General features: G+C 38.3%; 1 protein-coding gene across 5 annotated transcripts in view; it reads left to right on the plus strand.

Moving 5' to 3' along the window:
• The window catches only part of ASPH (aspartate beta-hydroxylase), a 91881-nt gene that overhangs the window by 41035 nt on the left and 34648 nt on the right, over nt 1–16198 (plus strand). For all 5 annotated transcript variants that reach the window (XM_081917530.1, XM_081917527.1, XM_081917531.1 and 2 more), the window contains 9 exons: nt 224–274; nt 1834–1890; nt 3513–3557; nt 4487–4534; nt 6255–6293; nt 7437–7478; nt 8118–8150; nt 8947–8991; nt 10746–10796. In XM_081917530.1, the coding sequence (XP_081773656.1) occupies nt 224–274; nt 1834–1890; nt 3513–3557; nt 4487–4534; nt 6255–6293; nt 7437–7478; nt 8118–8150; nt 8947–8991; nt 10746–10796 (411 nt within the window). The remainder of the gene's footprint in view (nt 1–223; nt 275–1833; nt 1891–3512; nt 3558–4486; nt 4535–6254; nt 6294–7436; nt 7479–8117; nt 8151–8946; nt 8992–10745; nt 10797–16198) is intronic.

Genomic DNA, 16198 nt, shown 5'->3' on the forward strand with positions numbered 1-16198 from the left:
TTGCAATAGCATAATGAGATTTCCTTGCTCTATTCTCCCCTACCTCCCACAAGCCCTGCCCTGTCCCCAAATATGCTCTGGAAGGTTGGGGAAAATCACCGAACAGTTTTAGGAGACATACAGAGGGAGAAGTGCCTGACGAAATATTTTTCCTATTGTTACACTGAATACAACGTTTTATGTATCTTCAAAAAGCAAATATTTCCCTTATTTTTCATTTCAGAATCTCCAAGTGACTATCAACCAGAAGAGCCAGACACAGATGACAGTCATGGTATGTCTGCTTTTCATAATAGCTGTGAAGTGATGTATCAGGTGATGAACATGTGTCTGTGAACTGATCCTAAATATTTGCAAATTTAATGGGAGAGATGGTTTATAGGATGGAATTTTCTAAAGTGTTGGTTTTCAACCTCACCTAAGTGGATCAAAACTTTACCTATAGTATCTGAAGAAGATACTCAGAACAAACTTAGTTGGTCTCTAAGGTGCTACTGGACAATTTTTTATTTATTACAGCTGCGTCAGACCAACACGGCTACCTACCTGGAACTTTACCTAAGACAGATTGCCATGATTCAATGCCATTTCACATTTTATGTTATTTAAATAATGCATCTTCTCAGCCAGGTGATGGTAACTTATGTGTGGAGAAATACTAGTCAGGGCAAAGATGCCATACATAGGCGACTCACTCGACATTTGAGGGAAGCATGGTTCATGTACATTCACAGTCTATAATCCTAATAAGTCTTAACTAGAAAGACCAATGTTAAAGTGGCTATGGCAAGCTGCCTTTTTTTGTTTTGGCAGATCTGAAGATAAGATTCCATCAGGGTTGAGGTCTTTGTAAGGTCCTTTTGGGAGATAAATGACAGATAAGTGACAGATAAATTTCTGTTTCGGTGCTGACATTTGAGGCAGCAGTTATGTGAAGCTCTGCGCAGAGGAACATGATTACGACGCCTGTCTGTAGTTTGGGTAAAGAGAATCCAGTAAAGGAAAACGGACAAGTAGGGATGAAATGTCCATACATAGAGAATAAAGATCAATAGAGCAAAGGGGAGAGAGGAAAAGAAAGATAGAGAATCAGAGAGAAAATATACAAGTGGGTCCCATGTTAGAGGGGTTTAATGAAATCCCAGATCAAAATATTTGAAGATAGCTGTTTGATCAAAATATATTGTATTTCATTATACTTGTTGAAATCTATGTGCATTCATTAGTTCATCTAGGCTTAAATTCTATACACAAACTACACTAGAGTTCAAGTCCCATTAAATGCAAAGGGACTTGCTTCTGAATTGACATGCACAGAATCCTGCTGTTTACTAGTTATTAAATATTTTGAGGTAATATCTATTATTACTTTCTTTGACAATCTGTTCCTGGGGGAAAATTTTCTACTCCAAACTTTTCATGGCTAGTGTTGATAAAAGCTGGGCATTCCCAGTTATAGTTGTATGACTTTCTTTCCCATCAATCTTGAGTTAAAGGTAAAGGGACCCCTGACCGTTAGGTCCAATTGTGGATGACTCTGGGGTTGCAGTGCTCATCTCGCTTTACTGGCCGAGGGAGCCGGCGTACAGCTTCCGGGTCATGTGGTCAGCATGACTAAGCCACTTCTGGTGAACCAGAGCAGCGCACAGAAACGCTGTTTACCTTCCCACCAGAGCAGTACCTATTTATCAACTTGCACTGCATTCTTTCGAACTGCTAGGTTGGCAGGAGCAGGGAACCGAACAACTAGTTAGTCAAACTAATTTAAACCCACCAGCCTTTACAAGAGTATTAATAGCTTCTTGTGATTTAATGTGAACTTCTAATTTTCAGATTCATATGAATATCATGCACATACAGAAGAAGCTACATATGAACCAGAAGGCCAAGGTTTGTCTGATTATTATTCACATAGAAGTAATAGGTTATATAGAGTATGTCTGTTTCTCTATGTTTAACCAACCTTGCGAGCAGTGGAACTGCAAATGTGCAGATAGTTTAGATCAAGGAAAGCTTGTCTTTTGTCTTGGTAGGCTGTTGATACTGCATTCCTGTTATCTTTAATATAAATGCACAATGTGCATTTAAAATGCCCCATCTGAGAGACAAAAAGGCATCCCAGAAGAGGGTTAAAAATAATGCTTATAGCAGTGAAAGCTCCTTGTGCTCCTATAAATTATTATTTTAATTTGTGTATATATTTATTTGTGAAATACATTGCAGTGCAGCAGTTACAGTTAATACCAAAATATTAATAAAATACTATTATAATACATTATTAATATTTTTATATCCTCACATTCTCAAACTGTTAAATATTTCTATAAATGCTAAAGAAAAAGAAAAGTTAGAATCTTACGTTGCTTATTAACTATTTCACCTACACTTCATACTATTAACTTTTGCTCAGCAAATAATATGGATTCACTGAGTCTTATATTTTTACTTTGTTCCAATAAGAAATAAACAAATTCAGTTTCTTCCATAAAAACATTTTCTTGTTGCCTCTTTCACTTCAAATCAGATTTGTGAACTTCCATCATGCATGCCGTATCCCAGACTTTGACTACCCAAGAAACTTTCCTGGTGTTTTTCCAGTTCTGACATATTGTAATTCTGTCTGTTAGAAAATGAGTAGACATTTATGTATCTTCCTCTAGTATACTATGTTTAAGGTAACCAAAATAGTATTACTACTGTATCTTTGGTGAGATCACAGGCAAAAATGTTTTTTATTTCTATCGATGACTAAGGGCTTTGATTGAAAGACTGACTCCAACTATAAATAATATCCTTAAAATAATAACTGGCAGTCTAATTGCTGCAATAAGAAACAAGGGGAAGAAGGATGATTAATATTTGAAAGCGGTTCCTCTTGATAGCTTCTTTATCTGTTTTAAGAAAGGTTTTTAATTGAAACTAATGAAAAGAGGAAATGGCTTCTGACTGTCAGATGGTCAGGGCATGTGCTTTTCGTAAGTGATGTGTGATGCATGAAGCCTGTTCTTTATTACTCATTTCTGTTTTGCTTTGGAACAATTTGTACAATAAAAATGCTGATTTAGTGTGCTAAGAAAATGATGATGATGTATGAGGGCATAATACAAATTATACACTATGACACTAAAATGGTATATGCATCAATATATTAATAATAATAATAAGTAGTAGTAGTAGTTGGTAAATATATCACATTTGTATCCTATAATGCCTATATGCAGAGGGCCGTATCCAACTAAGTAGTTCTAAGTAGAAACTTAGAATGGAACTCCTCCATTGAATTCTGCCATATGAGGCTAACTTATGTACTGTAGACTCAAACACATAATCTGCAAAACATAAATTTAGAAGTGCAGGCCTCTTTGCAGATATGATTAATATGTTAAATTGACTGTAGGAGACCTAGTGCAGTCCTGATTCCTTCCTCTTTCATCCAATCAGTCAACCAGCTGTATAGAAACATGTACTTTGATTTGCACAAATGAAAACATATTTTTGTCTGTCTTCCACAGATGACACAGAACTAAATCTAGAGGATGCTCTGGATCATAACACAGGTATTACACAGAAGTCTAAATACCTGCATTTTGCAGTTAGATTCTATTTAATTTAAAAATCAGGTTATATTACCCAACAGAGCAGGGGTTGCCAACATTTTTGGGCCTGTGGCACATCTGGAAAGAATGCTGTAGGTACTGTTCCTTCTGGTTCCTTTTTCACCCCTCTTCCTGGGTCAGACCTGCCCTCAACAGACAAATTGAAAGAAAGCACATGCATACACACAGCCAAACATACTTTTCTTTTATGTATGAGTAAAAAAATCAGATCCAGTAGAATTAAAACAGATCCTCTTGAATTTGTATGATTTTACCAAGGGTCCCTGAAAAACCACAAATTAATGCTTACAGTAATACCACCAACAAATCACATAGCACATCTATGTATACAGAGGCAACTTGTGATATGATGGGTACTTTTGAGGTAATCCCTGTTATAAATTATGAGGATCCATAAGTATCAGTGCCTCAGATCTCTGGCAATGCTGGACAGCCCCAGATCCATGTCTTTTCCAGTTCAGTCAATAGAAAAGATGTGATCTCTGATTTGATGGTTGATAGGGGAAGGGAACCAGAAGTGGTGGTGGTGATGATTTTAATGGCTTATTCTTCTCTTTCTTTTCTAACTAATGTGGCACTCTGCTCTCCTCTCTGCTATTCAATTTTCTTTCTCCCAGATTGCTCCCCTTTCTCTACTCCTTCTATTAATACCTCCACCATTGCCTGTACACATGCACCTTGACCTACACAAGGCACGTATCCACGCCCTCTGGGACATTGTGAGCTACTCAGTTTGCCCTTGCCTTCCACGTTGCTTGCTATATTGGCTTCCCAGTTAAATGCCGATTAAAAGCAGTAAGATGTGAATTCTTAAGAATAATATGTGACAGTAGATTTATTGCATGCATTAACAGTCTCTTTACTTGCAGAACCTTATTCACATGACACAGAAAAGCAGGACTATGTGGATGAACATGGTATGTTGTGTGACTTTATAGTAACTGTGATTAAGAGCAGGACATTTGTTTTTATACTTCATCTGTAATATCGTTTGAAAGTCCTCACATTTATAACATGTTGCTGTAACAGTACGGCTGTACTGTGTGTATAAATATTGCAATTATGGGTTGGAGTTGATCTCATGTCTTTCTCAGCTGATTAATGCCTGCATTTCTGGATTGGGTTGTGGGGAAAGCTTTCTGCTTCCCTACCCACATGTGTGGTATCTATGTGCGACTCAGCCATATTTTACCGTGGCTGAACAGTTTTATATTTATATTATATCATTTTTATGATAATTTGCTATTTCTCACCTCTTGGATACTTTATGATTAAATTATATATGAATGGGTAAATGAGTAAGTAAGTAAGTAAATAAATAAATACAATGCACATAGAATGTCACCTCAAAGAAGCAGCAGACAGCTTGGCTTGTGTGAAAGGGCCATAGATGAATCAGTTTTTCTAGCTGTATTTTAACGTTTTGAAAAACTGACAATGAAATGCAAATCATTCCTTGTGCCTTACAAAAATGTTAAGCTTTAATCAGCAACAAATAAGTCGTGTGTGTTATAGTGAAATATGTGGTCGTTCGGGAACCTTTTATTTCTCTGTCCCAAACATAAAATATTGCTCAGTGACAGAGAACTACCTTTGCATGCAAAAGGTCACTGATTTGATTACTCTCAGAGGTATGAGTGGAATCACCACAAAGCATCTCCCAAGACTCCTAAACCCCAAAGGCAGTCCAGAAAGAAGCTGTGACTAATGGTATCAAAAGCTGCTGAGAGGTCAGGGAGAATCAACAGGGTTGAATTTCCCCTACAAATTTCTCCTGACAAAGGTCATTTTTAAAATTTATTTTTATTTATTCACAACATAAATCTCAAAGTTGATCTGGACAAGCAAATTTTGATTCCAAAACCAGGTCTGAAACTGGATTGAAATGTGCCTAGATAATCAGTTTCATTTGATCATGCTTGAAGTTGTCCTACCCTACCTTCTCAAGCAACTTGCCCCCAAAGCAGATACTTTCTTCTTCCCTCACTCTCTGTCCATGTTTACTCAGCAGCAAGGCCTGGTGCCTTCAGTAGCTTTACCTCTAGTAAGTGTGTTTAGGGTTGCAGTCTTAGTTTCTTTCCCTTTCCTCCATCTGATCCACCTATCTGAAGGGGCCCTCTACAAGCTTTGCCAGCCCATTGAGATCTTCTTGATTCAATCACTAAGAACTATTTGATGATGTCCCAGTGTTTGAAAACACCAGGCCATAGTTTCTGGAATGTCCAGTGCTGTTCAACACTAGAGAAGGGGGCATTCCAGTCACCATAAATTTGTGAGTGCATCTCTCCCCCTCTCAGTGTGCTTCCAACTTCATTTGAGATCCCTACTCTTATCCAGGCAGCTAGTCCACTTCACTACAACTTAAATGTGTTTGTGTGTGTGTGTGCGCTCTCTCTCTCTCTCTCTCTCTCTCTCTCTCTCTCTCTCTCACACACACACACACACACACACACACTGATTAAGACAAACTGCTTTGCAAATCACAGTCCTTTAAAAACTTATGTATTCAAGTCTTTTTCTACCATATATGCTAATTAATCTGACAAAGGAAATTGTGATTTTGTTACTTTTTTCTTTATTAACTCATAACCATTGTAGCATTCCAGTTTTTAAATTTTAATTATGTATTTTTTTTAGAATTAGAAAATGAAGAATTTATTGAAGCTCAGAATACAGGTAAATTGACTGTGGCTATGAAAAATAAAGACTTGGCAGTAATGGTTTTCCTTACCTGTTTCTTTGCTGTTTTAGTGCATGAGTTACATATAGGTGAACTAAAGATATATATCTAATGAGTTATTCTGCACTTTTGAACATATAAATAGTAGCAAATTATGTCTTTGCTCTGTAACTGAACTGACAGCAAGGAAAGTTCTCTTCTCAAACAGGCATGGGGAAATGGATCTAAACAGTTCTCTACCTTAGTTGTTGCGGACAAAGTTGCTACAGTGACATTGGGTGACAATTTTTACCCACATGGTCTTGCAGAGCCCCTTGCAAAGCTGAGCCCAGGCTTTTGCACTCCTTATATATAATATCAAGTATAGGGTAGATGGGTATGGCTGGGCCAAATGGGGAGCTCTGGCAGCCTAATGCAGAGGCCTGGTGGGCATAATTAGGCTTGCAGGCTATATAGAATCATAGAATTGTAGGGTTCCCCAGGCCTCTCCTAGAAGCTGAAAGAATCTGCAATTTCAGGAAAAACTGAATGCTGTCAGCATGAGTCTGGTTAGTGATAGACATTGATTCCTTTGATGCAACTCCTATAATTGAGACTCTCTAAGGGTCTAGCTACACATTATGTATAAACATGTAGAAAAGAACCCTAATGACAGGTTTTGTATCTCTCTTTTTCTTTTGTTGTTGTTGACGACAAAATGCAGCCTTGGGTGGCTTCTCTACTCCATCAATCTATTCTGTCCCCAGACCCCTGAGTTCCAACCACATTTTTGTGAAAGTCTGGAGCCATTCTCTTTAATTTACATAGCATGGACCTGGATTCTTTTTTTTTTCTTAATCAGAGAGGCCTGCAGCAATATTTTGTTTGTTTCATAAAATTTATATACCATTTTATTGTAGAAAAAACTCACCTCGAAGTGGTTTTAAAAAAGATAAAACCATAAAATTATCACTTTTTACAACCATAATTTAAAACTTACAGAAAGTTAAAACCACAATAAAATAGATTAAAACAAATAAAAACTCATACTAACTTTCTAAACATCTGGCTAGATTTATCTACATAAGAATGTTTTCAGCAGGTGCCCAAAAAGAATACATTTTCTTGTGAACTATATCACAACATTGTTCTCTTTTCAGATGGAGAACTGTTATCTGAACATTACTATGAAAATATTCAAGGTAAGCATATATTCATTTTATTATCATTTATCTATAAATGAATATATTCATTTATTAACTTGGGGGGGGGTGGTGAGAAGAATTATGCTGCAAAACTAATGCTTATTGCTGGATTAAATAAACATGCCCATCTTAGTAGCAGCAGCTGCAATGTTGGCCTCTCAAGTCCGCTTGAAATATGAAAACAATGTTGTAGAAACAGCACAGCCAAATAGGAAATGTTGTGGGACCTTTATCTCTGCCTTATCAATGTGATTGTTGTATTTTTCTTATTTGCTGTACGTTGTGTACAGTATCTACAGGGAGGCAGAGTCAGTCATGACTGTGTCAGTCAGTATGCATACACAAAGAGAAATACAGAAGTGTGCATGTGATGACCAATCCACATCTAACTTTATTGTTTCCTAAACAGCAATACTTTCCACATAAGCATTTTGTCACATTTGAAGGCATTTTCAGTTGAGTTGTCTGAATATGTATTTTGGAGTCTGAGAACTAAAGTGTAAGGTTTCTTTCTCCTGCTTATAAAGGTCCTAGCTCTGTCTTAAATTACAGTGTGTACACATTACTCTTTATATTGTTAGTTTTGGTCTTATAAAGGCTGTGATTTATTTATTATATGTATTATATATCTAACAGAGCCAATTGAGAGCACTGATCAAACACATGAAAGTGAGTATAAAAAATGGTTCATTCCATCTTATTAGGAATAAGCCCTAAGAATCCTTTTTAAATCCAAAGCTTATGATTTCATGATTTCTATAAATTCCCCATATTTGTGTATAATTACCTTTATAAATTAGCAGCTTTTGCTGTTAATGATAATCATAATCATTATCACCATTATAATTATTAAAGAACATAAGAAGAGCCTGCTTCTACTGGATCAAGCCAGTGGCCCATCTAGTTCAGCATCCTCTTCTCATCATCAAACCTTTATTGGCATCACATACAAACATTCAGAATAAATAGGCCAGTGCGATCTCATCGCCATTTCAACAGTACAGTCATTTGCCAAAGGGAAGAAGAGGTGAGCAATCTATTATCCTCTTTCTCACAGTGCCCAGCCAGATGCCTTTGGGAAACCCACAAGCATGATTCAAGCACAATAGTCCCATTTTAGGATGTTGCAAATCCGCAAGGTATCTTTTAGAGCTAAAAGCTCTTTCAGCAGTACTCAGTTGCCAGGATCCAATTTGTTATAATGTCATTTTGTCTTTGACCTGTTTCTTCTTTTCTCAAAAGTATGTCAGTTTAATAATTAAAGCAAATTCCCATTCCTTACCTATCCACTCATTAGTAACGGCTGCTACTTAGGCCCTCCATTTCTGTGCAAACATTTTTCCTGCATCTGTCATATAAGGGAATAATTGTGTGTGCTCGTTCTTTCTGAGGTGTTACTTTTGTTAGTTTAATTTGGTTGCTACTCTAACAGCATGTTATCTAATTCATTTTTATGTGCCCATAGATGAAGCAGATGTTCCACATTCTGCTACTGAACAAATTCAGTCAGGTATGTTTGCATGAATTAACCAAGGTGGGAGAAACTAATTTGAGTATAACTTTTATTAAAGTTATTTTTCTCTAATTCACAAAAGCACTTTTTACCTGCTGTTCATGTGTGGAATAAAAGGAATACTGGACAGAGAACTGCTGAGAAACTTCATTGTACAAGATTATGGTTTTTAACCACTGAATGTATTGATAAAAATTTAGACATCTGGATCTTAAAAGCTCTGAATGTATTTATATACTACATATTTGCATGTCACTTTGACATTTGCTTCTGTGAATTCAAATAATCACAAATCAATGTGGACTCATAAGGTGTTCTGTGAGAAGTACTGAGAGATATATTAAGACTATTTTTGCTAGTACCTCTTTGCTGTCCTGGGAAAAGTGAATATTAAGTTTCTCTGTCAGGTGGAGATAGAAGAGATCAAACCTGTCCCCCATTTTTAGAGCTACCTGTCTCAAGTGTGGCAAGGAAGGTTACTAGGATATTTGTGAACCTGATTTCCCTTTGCCTTCTCTTACCATATAACATAGCCATCTAGACTCTGAATTATGCTAATAGGAGGGATTCATACTGGAATTCAAGAATGACCACCTACATAGTGGCTGTGGAAGGTGCAATTAAAAGTAGGAAAAGGACTCTTTGACACCTCTCTTTTTACCCTGCAACAGGCTCCTCTCACCCATTTTTTACCCAGCCATGTTTCTAGATGTGCGTGTATGTCACTGGGGAAAAGCAGCAAGTGGGAAGAAAGTTAATCACTCCATTGTACCCACCATTTTACTGTTTCAAATAACACCCAGCCACCCCTGCTGCTTTGCAGTTATTTTGTGGAGACCCAGGTCACTCCTAAATGTGAAGTTCCAGCTGATGTTGAGGATTCTGTGAACTAACTGGTCAGCTACCTATCTTCCTTGAGCTTTTTGGTTCCTGGATGTCTGCTGGGCATTCCTCTGTTGTATTTGATCTCATACTCCATAGTTAGGGAAAATCACAGAGTCCACTCTACCAGCCAGCTTAGCAATTTTGTTTTGACAACCTCTGCACTTGAACATGCTTTAGTACAGCCTTTTCTTGTCTTATGGAAGCTCACTATTTCAAAGTTACTTTAAGGAGACATGCATGGATATCAGTGGAAGAGGGTATACATCTTTAAGAATGGAGTACACTGCCAAACCGTAGCTGTTATGTTGAATCTGCGCTGCCTTTGAAACAAACATGTGTTTGTTTTTAAGGACTCAGGTGTTGGTATATGACTCCATTAAACCACTCATTTTCTTTGGTTTGCTCATTTCGGAAGTCAAAACTATTTTAAAGATAATACTGTAGCTGAAATATCCAGCTATGATAGCTCAAAGCTCATATTTAGATATTTGGCTTAAAAAATAAGAGAGTATTTTATGATGTATGTCTTAAAAATAAAATGCTTGGGGAAAATTAGAGGGAAGAGAATGCTGTATTTTATATCCGTGTCACACACTTATGCTGTAATGTACAATTTGACAACCTATGTGCTCTGTATCATCCTTAAAGTTCATACAACCATTGCTGATTTAAAAAAAAAAGAATTTAAGCTTGTATTTATCTTATTTCTTTAATTATGTCTGCATAACTACAAAATCAGCCTGAATATATTTTGGTTTATATAAAATCTATCAATTTGTTTAGTAGAAATTATTATTAGTAATAATAATAATAGCACAGGCATACACAGTATAAGATAACATGTTTTTTCAACTTGTTAACCGTAGATGACAGAGAACATACAGAAGACCATGTGACTGCTCAACCCCATGAGACAGGTTTGTACATTATTTTGTCATACTATGCTAAAACCTGTTTATGTAATGGTGATTCTGAGTGTGCCCAGAATTGTTCACCAGGGCACATAATTTTTCTGATTACTTCTGTTACAATATATAACAATATGTCGTGAGTAGAACTATTTTATTAATTCAGTTTCTTAGAAACTGAAATGCACATTGTAGTTCATTAGCCTATATTCATTTATCTACTTATTTATTTTAACATAAATTAAAACCTTTTAAAAATGTTTTTAAAAGGCAGCCCTAACTTGGGGTCACCTGGCTCCTGGGATGATTATAGTGCCAGAGCCCATTCTACATTCAAAGTTCTACTAGTTCCACCCATCCAGGGCAAAGGGCAAAAAGCTCTGGGGTTTTTGGGTTTTTTTTGCTTTGCTGTGCCAGCTCAAGCTGGCTCCTCACCTGACAGTGGGCTGGCTTAGGTTCTAGCAAATCCTTGGCCTTTTTTTTTTAATCCCTACTCTGCCCAGTTTTGAGGCCATGCATGGGTTATCAGTGGTGGGAACACTACTATTGATAGCTTTCCAGCTGTACATACAACAGGGACAGTGGTGACTTCTGTGATGATGGAGCTCTTACTCCAGCAGAGCCAGTGTATGTGGCACCTCTAGTCCTTGGGTTAGGATATCCCCTTAGATATCAGTGTACAAAATAACTTGATACAGTATAGTGTTAACGGATGCCCATTTCTATAGCCTAGTCCAGCAGAGTGGTCAGACTATCCCCTTTGAAGTTACCATTTCAGCAAACCCAACTAACTTTTCCAAGGAAAACCATAATGGTTAAAGAAAGTGAATAAGCAGCAATTTACTAAGAGTGTAGTTATCATTTCTCATACATATGTGTAGATAGATAGATAGATAGATAGATAGATAGATAGATAGATATAGATAGATAGTCGTACCTTGGTTGCCTTGCGACTTGAACGTTTTGGGTCCTGAACACCACAAACTCTGAAGTGAGTGTTCTGGTTTGCAAACGTTCTTTGGAACCCAAACGTCCAACACAGCTTCCGTGGCTTCTGATTGGCTGCAGGAGCTCCCAGCAGCCAATCAGAAACCATGCCTTGGTTTCCAAATGTTTTGGAAGTTGAACAGACTTCCGGAACTGGTTCCATTCAACTTCCGAGGTACCACTGTATACATATGTGCAACACATCAATCCTTTGTAAATAGTGTGGTATGCAACATTAAAGACAAAGCAGGTAACAATGAATACATTAATCTTTGTGCAAGGCTTGATTTTTGGCCATCTAAGGGCCATTTTAAAGTGACAAAGTTACTAAACTTTGTGAGAGCCTGCTGTGCAGCTTGATTATCACGTTTAGTAATTTTACACACACCTACAGCCAAATAAACTGTCATGGAACCTCTTTCACTTGGAATGTGTCAAGTTAGTGGAAATTCCATCTGAACAAAATACTCAGAATACTCAGCTGGTGGAGGCACAGTATTTGATAGGAAACCAGTTTGGGGGGGGTTGTCTTCAGTGCAGCACAATCCATCACCACTGCATTATCTAATCTCAATCCTTTCACAGGATCAAATACCCTGTTTTATAGTCTTTTCTGCTTTACTACACTGGCTTTATCCACTGCTCCATCTTTTTTTCTTCATCCAGCATTTTATATTATGCAAGTATTTATAGCATTTAGACAGAAGAACATGGATATGGTACAACTCAGTAACCAATCACAGGACATCACTACAGTATATAAACCTCAGACAAGGAGATCACTGCTCAGTTCTGTTACATTATTAAAGAAAAGGAATTGGAACGTGACATTTAAACCAATTTTATCCAATTCTTTAAAAGATCCAATAAAGGTGTAGAGTGACTCACATCCACAATAAATGTCTTCTCAAGCCCTGTCTCTGGCATTGTGAGAAGAAAGCTTCAGCTATACATATCTCTATCACAGAGTTTGTTTATAACCATCAAGGAGATGCATGTGGTGACTGCTACTTCTTTCTGGAAGTCTCTGGCTCACATGGGTAACAGCAACACAACAGAAAAGGTCATATGTTGATATTTGACCTTATGAAAGCTTCTGAGTCGGGTTTCTTTTCTGTTCAGGGCAAAAAAGGGACTTTGCAACCACTGCTGTATCTTGCTCATATCACAGACCCACCATGTGTTGTGTCTGCTTTGCCTTCACCTTGCTTTATCTAGTATTGCCTTACTCCCAGAATGTGGTATCATAACTTTGCAGGATCTGGATTCATGAACACGTTGCAGGCAATAGAGACCTGTAGCTTGCAACTTGGAATAAACAGTCAGCTTTCCAGGTACATCTTCAGTCAAATGGAGTTGACACAAAGGCACAAGTCTAAACTTCCTGGCAAAGAGGGACATGATCTTTTGATGTGAAAGATTGCCAGCAATACATCTGCCATGACTGCTTATCAACACCAAATGTGGGAGAAATTTGATTTTGTATTTCATGCCTCTCACACACTAAACTGATACTTTGCATCCCATAAAATGATGGCATTAGATTAGCACCAAAGCATTATTACAGGTGCTAACATTTTCATTTCCATCCTCAGTATGTTTTTAGTGAGTCAGAATGAGTAAATACAAAGGGATTTGATCACAGCTGCAAATTTCCAGATTCTTAAGTGGTAGATGGAAATATTCATAGCTTTGGGCTTCTGTAAAGCACATTGCTTTCTGTTTCTTTTTAGTTTTTATTTCAGCATTTAACCCTACTTTTTGTTTTTTGGGAAATGGAATATTCTAAAAACTATTCCAAGGCACAATTGAGATAATAGTCCTTGCCTGCAGGGCTCAGCTTAAATTTTAAAAGAGCAGTATGGGAAAAATACCTCTGAGTCCCAGTTTTGGGGAATCACAGTGGTGAGAGTGCCTTTGTGTGCAGTTCATGCTTTTGGGCATCTCATAGGCATCTGGTTGGTTACTACAACAAAAAATGCTTGGCTACATGAGCTTGATCCATCTGGCATTTCTAAAGAAAAGTCAGTGGTGGACTAATGAGTAGCATGTGGTAAATACTCTAGAAATAAATGCTGCTGCTAAGATGTGGGGATCATCAGGTAACATTAGATTTGCAGATATGGTGAACTCATGGATGACTGCAAGGGAAGTAGGAAAGTCTACAGAAGTGCCATAATCATCAGAGTTCCAGTTTTCATTGACTAAAAAAGAAGGCTACCATTGTTGAACCAGAGATACGAGGCAAAATATTGTAAGCACTGTTTTCCTTGTTTTGTAAACTAGCATGATTGTCAGTGAATGAAATCATAGCAATGAGTGGCATTAAGAAAACAGATCTAGCCAACATGGTATCCTCATATGTTGTTTGACTGCAATTCCTATCAGCTGCAGCCAGCATGCCAAATAGTTGAGAATGGTGGGAGTAATTGTCCAGCAACATCTGGAGGATACTATGTTGACTACTCCTGGGCTAGAGTCTAGTGAAGAAACTTGTTGGTTGGTTTTTAAGGCTTCTATGATGTAAAAAATGATTGCTGCTTCATAGAGAGCCATTCATGTATCCAGGATTTTAGTGTAGCTGAGTTTTGGGGAGTCAACTCAAAAAGAAAAGATAGCAACAAAGAGGAGTTTGTGATCTTTCTAACTCAGGTTTTATTTACTGTATTTTTGCACCATAACACTCACTTTTTTCCTCCTAGAAAGTAAGGGGAAATGTCTGTGCGTGTTATGGAGCGAATGCGGGGGGATCTGCTGCAGTCGTGAGCAGAGGATCCATGGTTCCCCTTCCTTCCCTCCTCCGTGGCTCGCTTTGAAACAGCAAAGCGGGAGAAGAGCCGCTGAGTGAGGAGGAGAGAGAGACAGAGAGCCTGCTTGCTTTAAAGGAGCAAAGCGGGAGAGGAGAGGAGAGGAGAGGAGAGGAGAGGAGAGGAGAGGTTGGCTCCTGTCCGGTTGGCTCCTTTAAAGCAAGCAGGCTCTCTGTCCCTCTCTCCTCCCCACTTGCTAAATAGCAGCAATGTTTTTTCAAGCAGGCTCGCTGCCTCTCTCCTCCCCACTCGCTAAATAGCAGCAAAGATTTTTCAAGCAGGCTCTCTGTCTCTCTCTCCTCCCCACTCGCTAAATAACAGCAAAGTTTTTCGCAAGCAGTCTCTCTGTCTCTCTCTCCTCCCCACTTGCTAAATAACAGCAAAGTTTTTCGCAAGCAGGCTCTCTGTCTCTCTCTCCTCCCCACTCCTCTTATAACAGCCTTCTCCTCTTATACCCCTCTTCTGCATTATTAACAGCATCCTTCTCCACCCACCCCACGCGTGTTCCTTGTCCCTTGAGTGCTTTTCCTTCCCTCCCCACTTAAAACATGGTTACAAAGCACGGATCCACACGGATCCTCAGGATTTTTGCACTGGGTCACCCCAAATTCCCCATCAGATCACATAGCATGTCCATGGCTACAGCTTGCACCAAAAAAATCACGCACCCACTGTTGCCTGGGGCCGTAGTGGTGCAAAAACGTGGTTACAAAGCACGGATCCACATGGATCCTCAGGATTTTTGCATTGGGCTACCCCAAACTCACCGTCAGATCACATGTCTGTGGCCACAGTTTTCCTCCTCTAAAAACTATGTGCGTGTTATCGTTGGGAGCGTGTTATAGAGTGAAAAATACGGTAATACCAAAAAAGTGCCCCTTCCCATTTGTCAACACTAAAAAAGAAATCTCAATGCAGCGAAAACCTATCGTTATTTTATCCTTAACTGCAAGCCGGGGGAGGGGACGCAGAACACTATGGCTGAGTGTATGCACAATGTAATCCAGTGTTTATATCAATATGCTGAAAAGTATGGGGAGTTATAGTACTTTATAACAACCCTGAAATATAGACCTTTGTTGTTACTCTGACGTGCTGGTGGTGTGTGTGTGTGTGTGTCTGTGTGTTTGTGTGTGTGTGAATTAAGGTTGGTGGGGGTTAGCTGAGCCAGGGAAATAATTGTTGGTTTGAGTGGTCGTCAGAAGGTGTCTGGATGCCAGGTCTACCCATCAGAAGCAACAGATGGAATATATGGAATATAAGTTCATCAGATGCAGGCCTAGGTCTTCTAGAATTTGTAGGCCTGTTCTCTCATACTAGTTACATTTGTTTGGAGTATTTGCTTTGCTGCTGCCTCTGGGGGGGGGGGGGAAATCCTTTGGATGCCCGTGGATGAGCTTAGAGTGAATCAAGAATGGATTAAAAATAAAGGCTTGGCTGTTGAGAAGAGAGTTGAAAAGGAGAGAGAAGCAATAGAGAAAGAAAGGTTGTTTCTGGTAGGAAGGTAGGATATGAAGAGGACAAGTTTGAAATATCTAACAGAAAGTGAGAGAGTACAAAAAATTGTGATTGTAACAAAGTTATGAATGTATAAGCAGCAGAGAATGCATCTTGAAA

This window comes from Podarcis melisellensis (assembly GCF_964234715.1).
Source record: "Podarcis melisellensis genome assembly, chromosome: 7".
Classification (NCBI taxonomy): Eukaryota; Metazoa; Chordata; class Lepidosauria; order Squamata; family Lacertidae; genus Podarcis; species Podarcis melisellensis.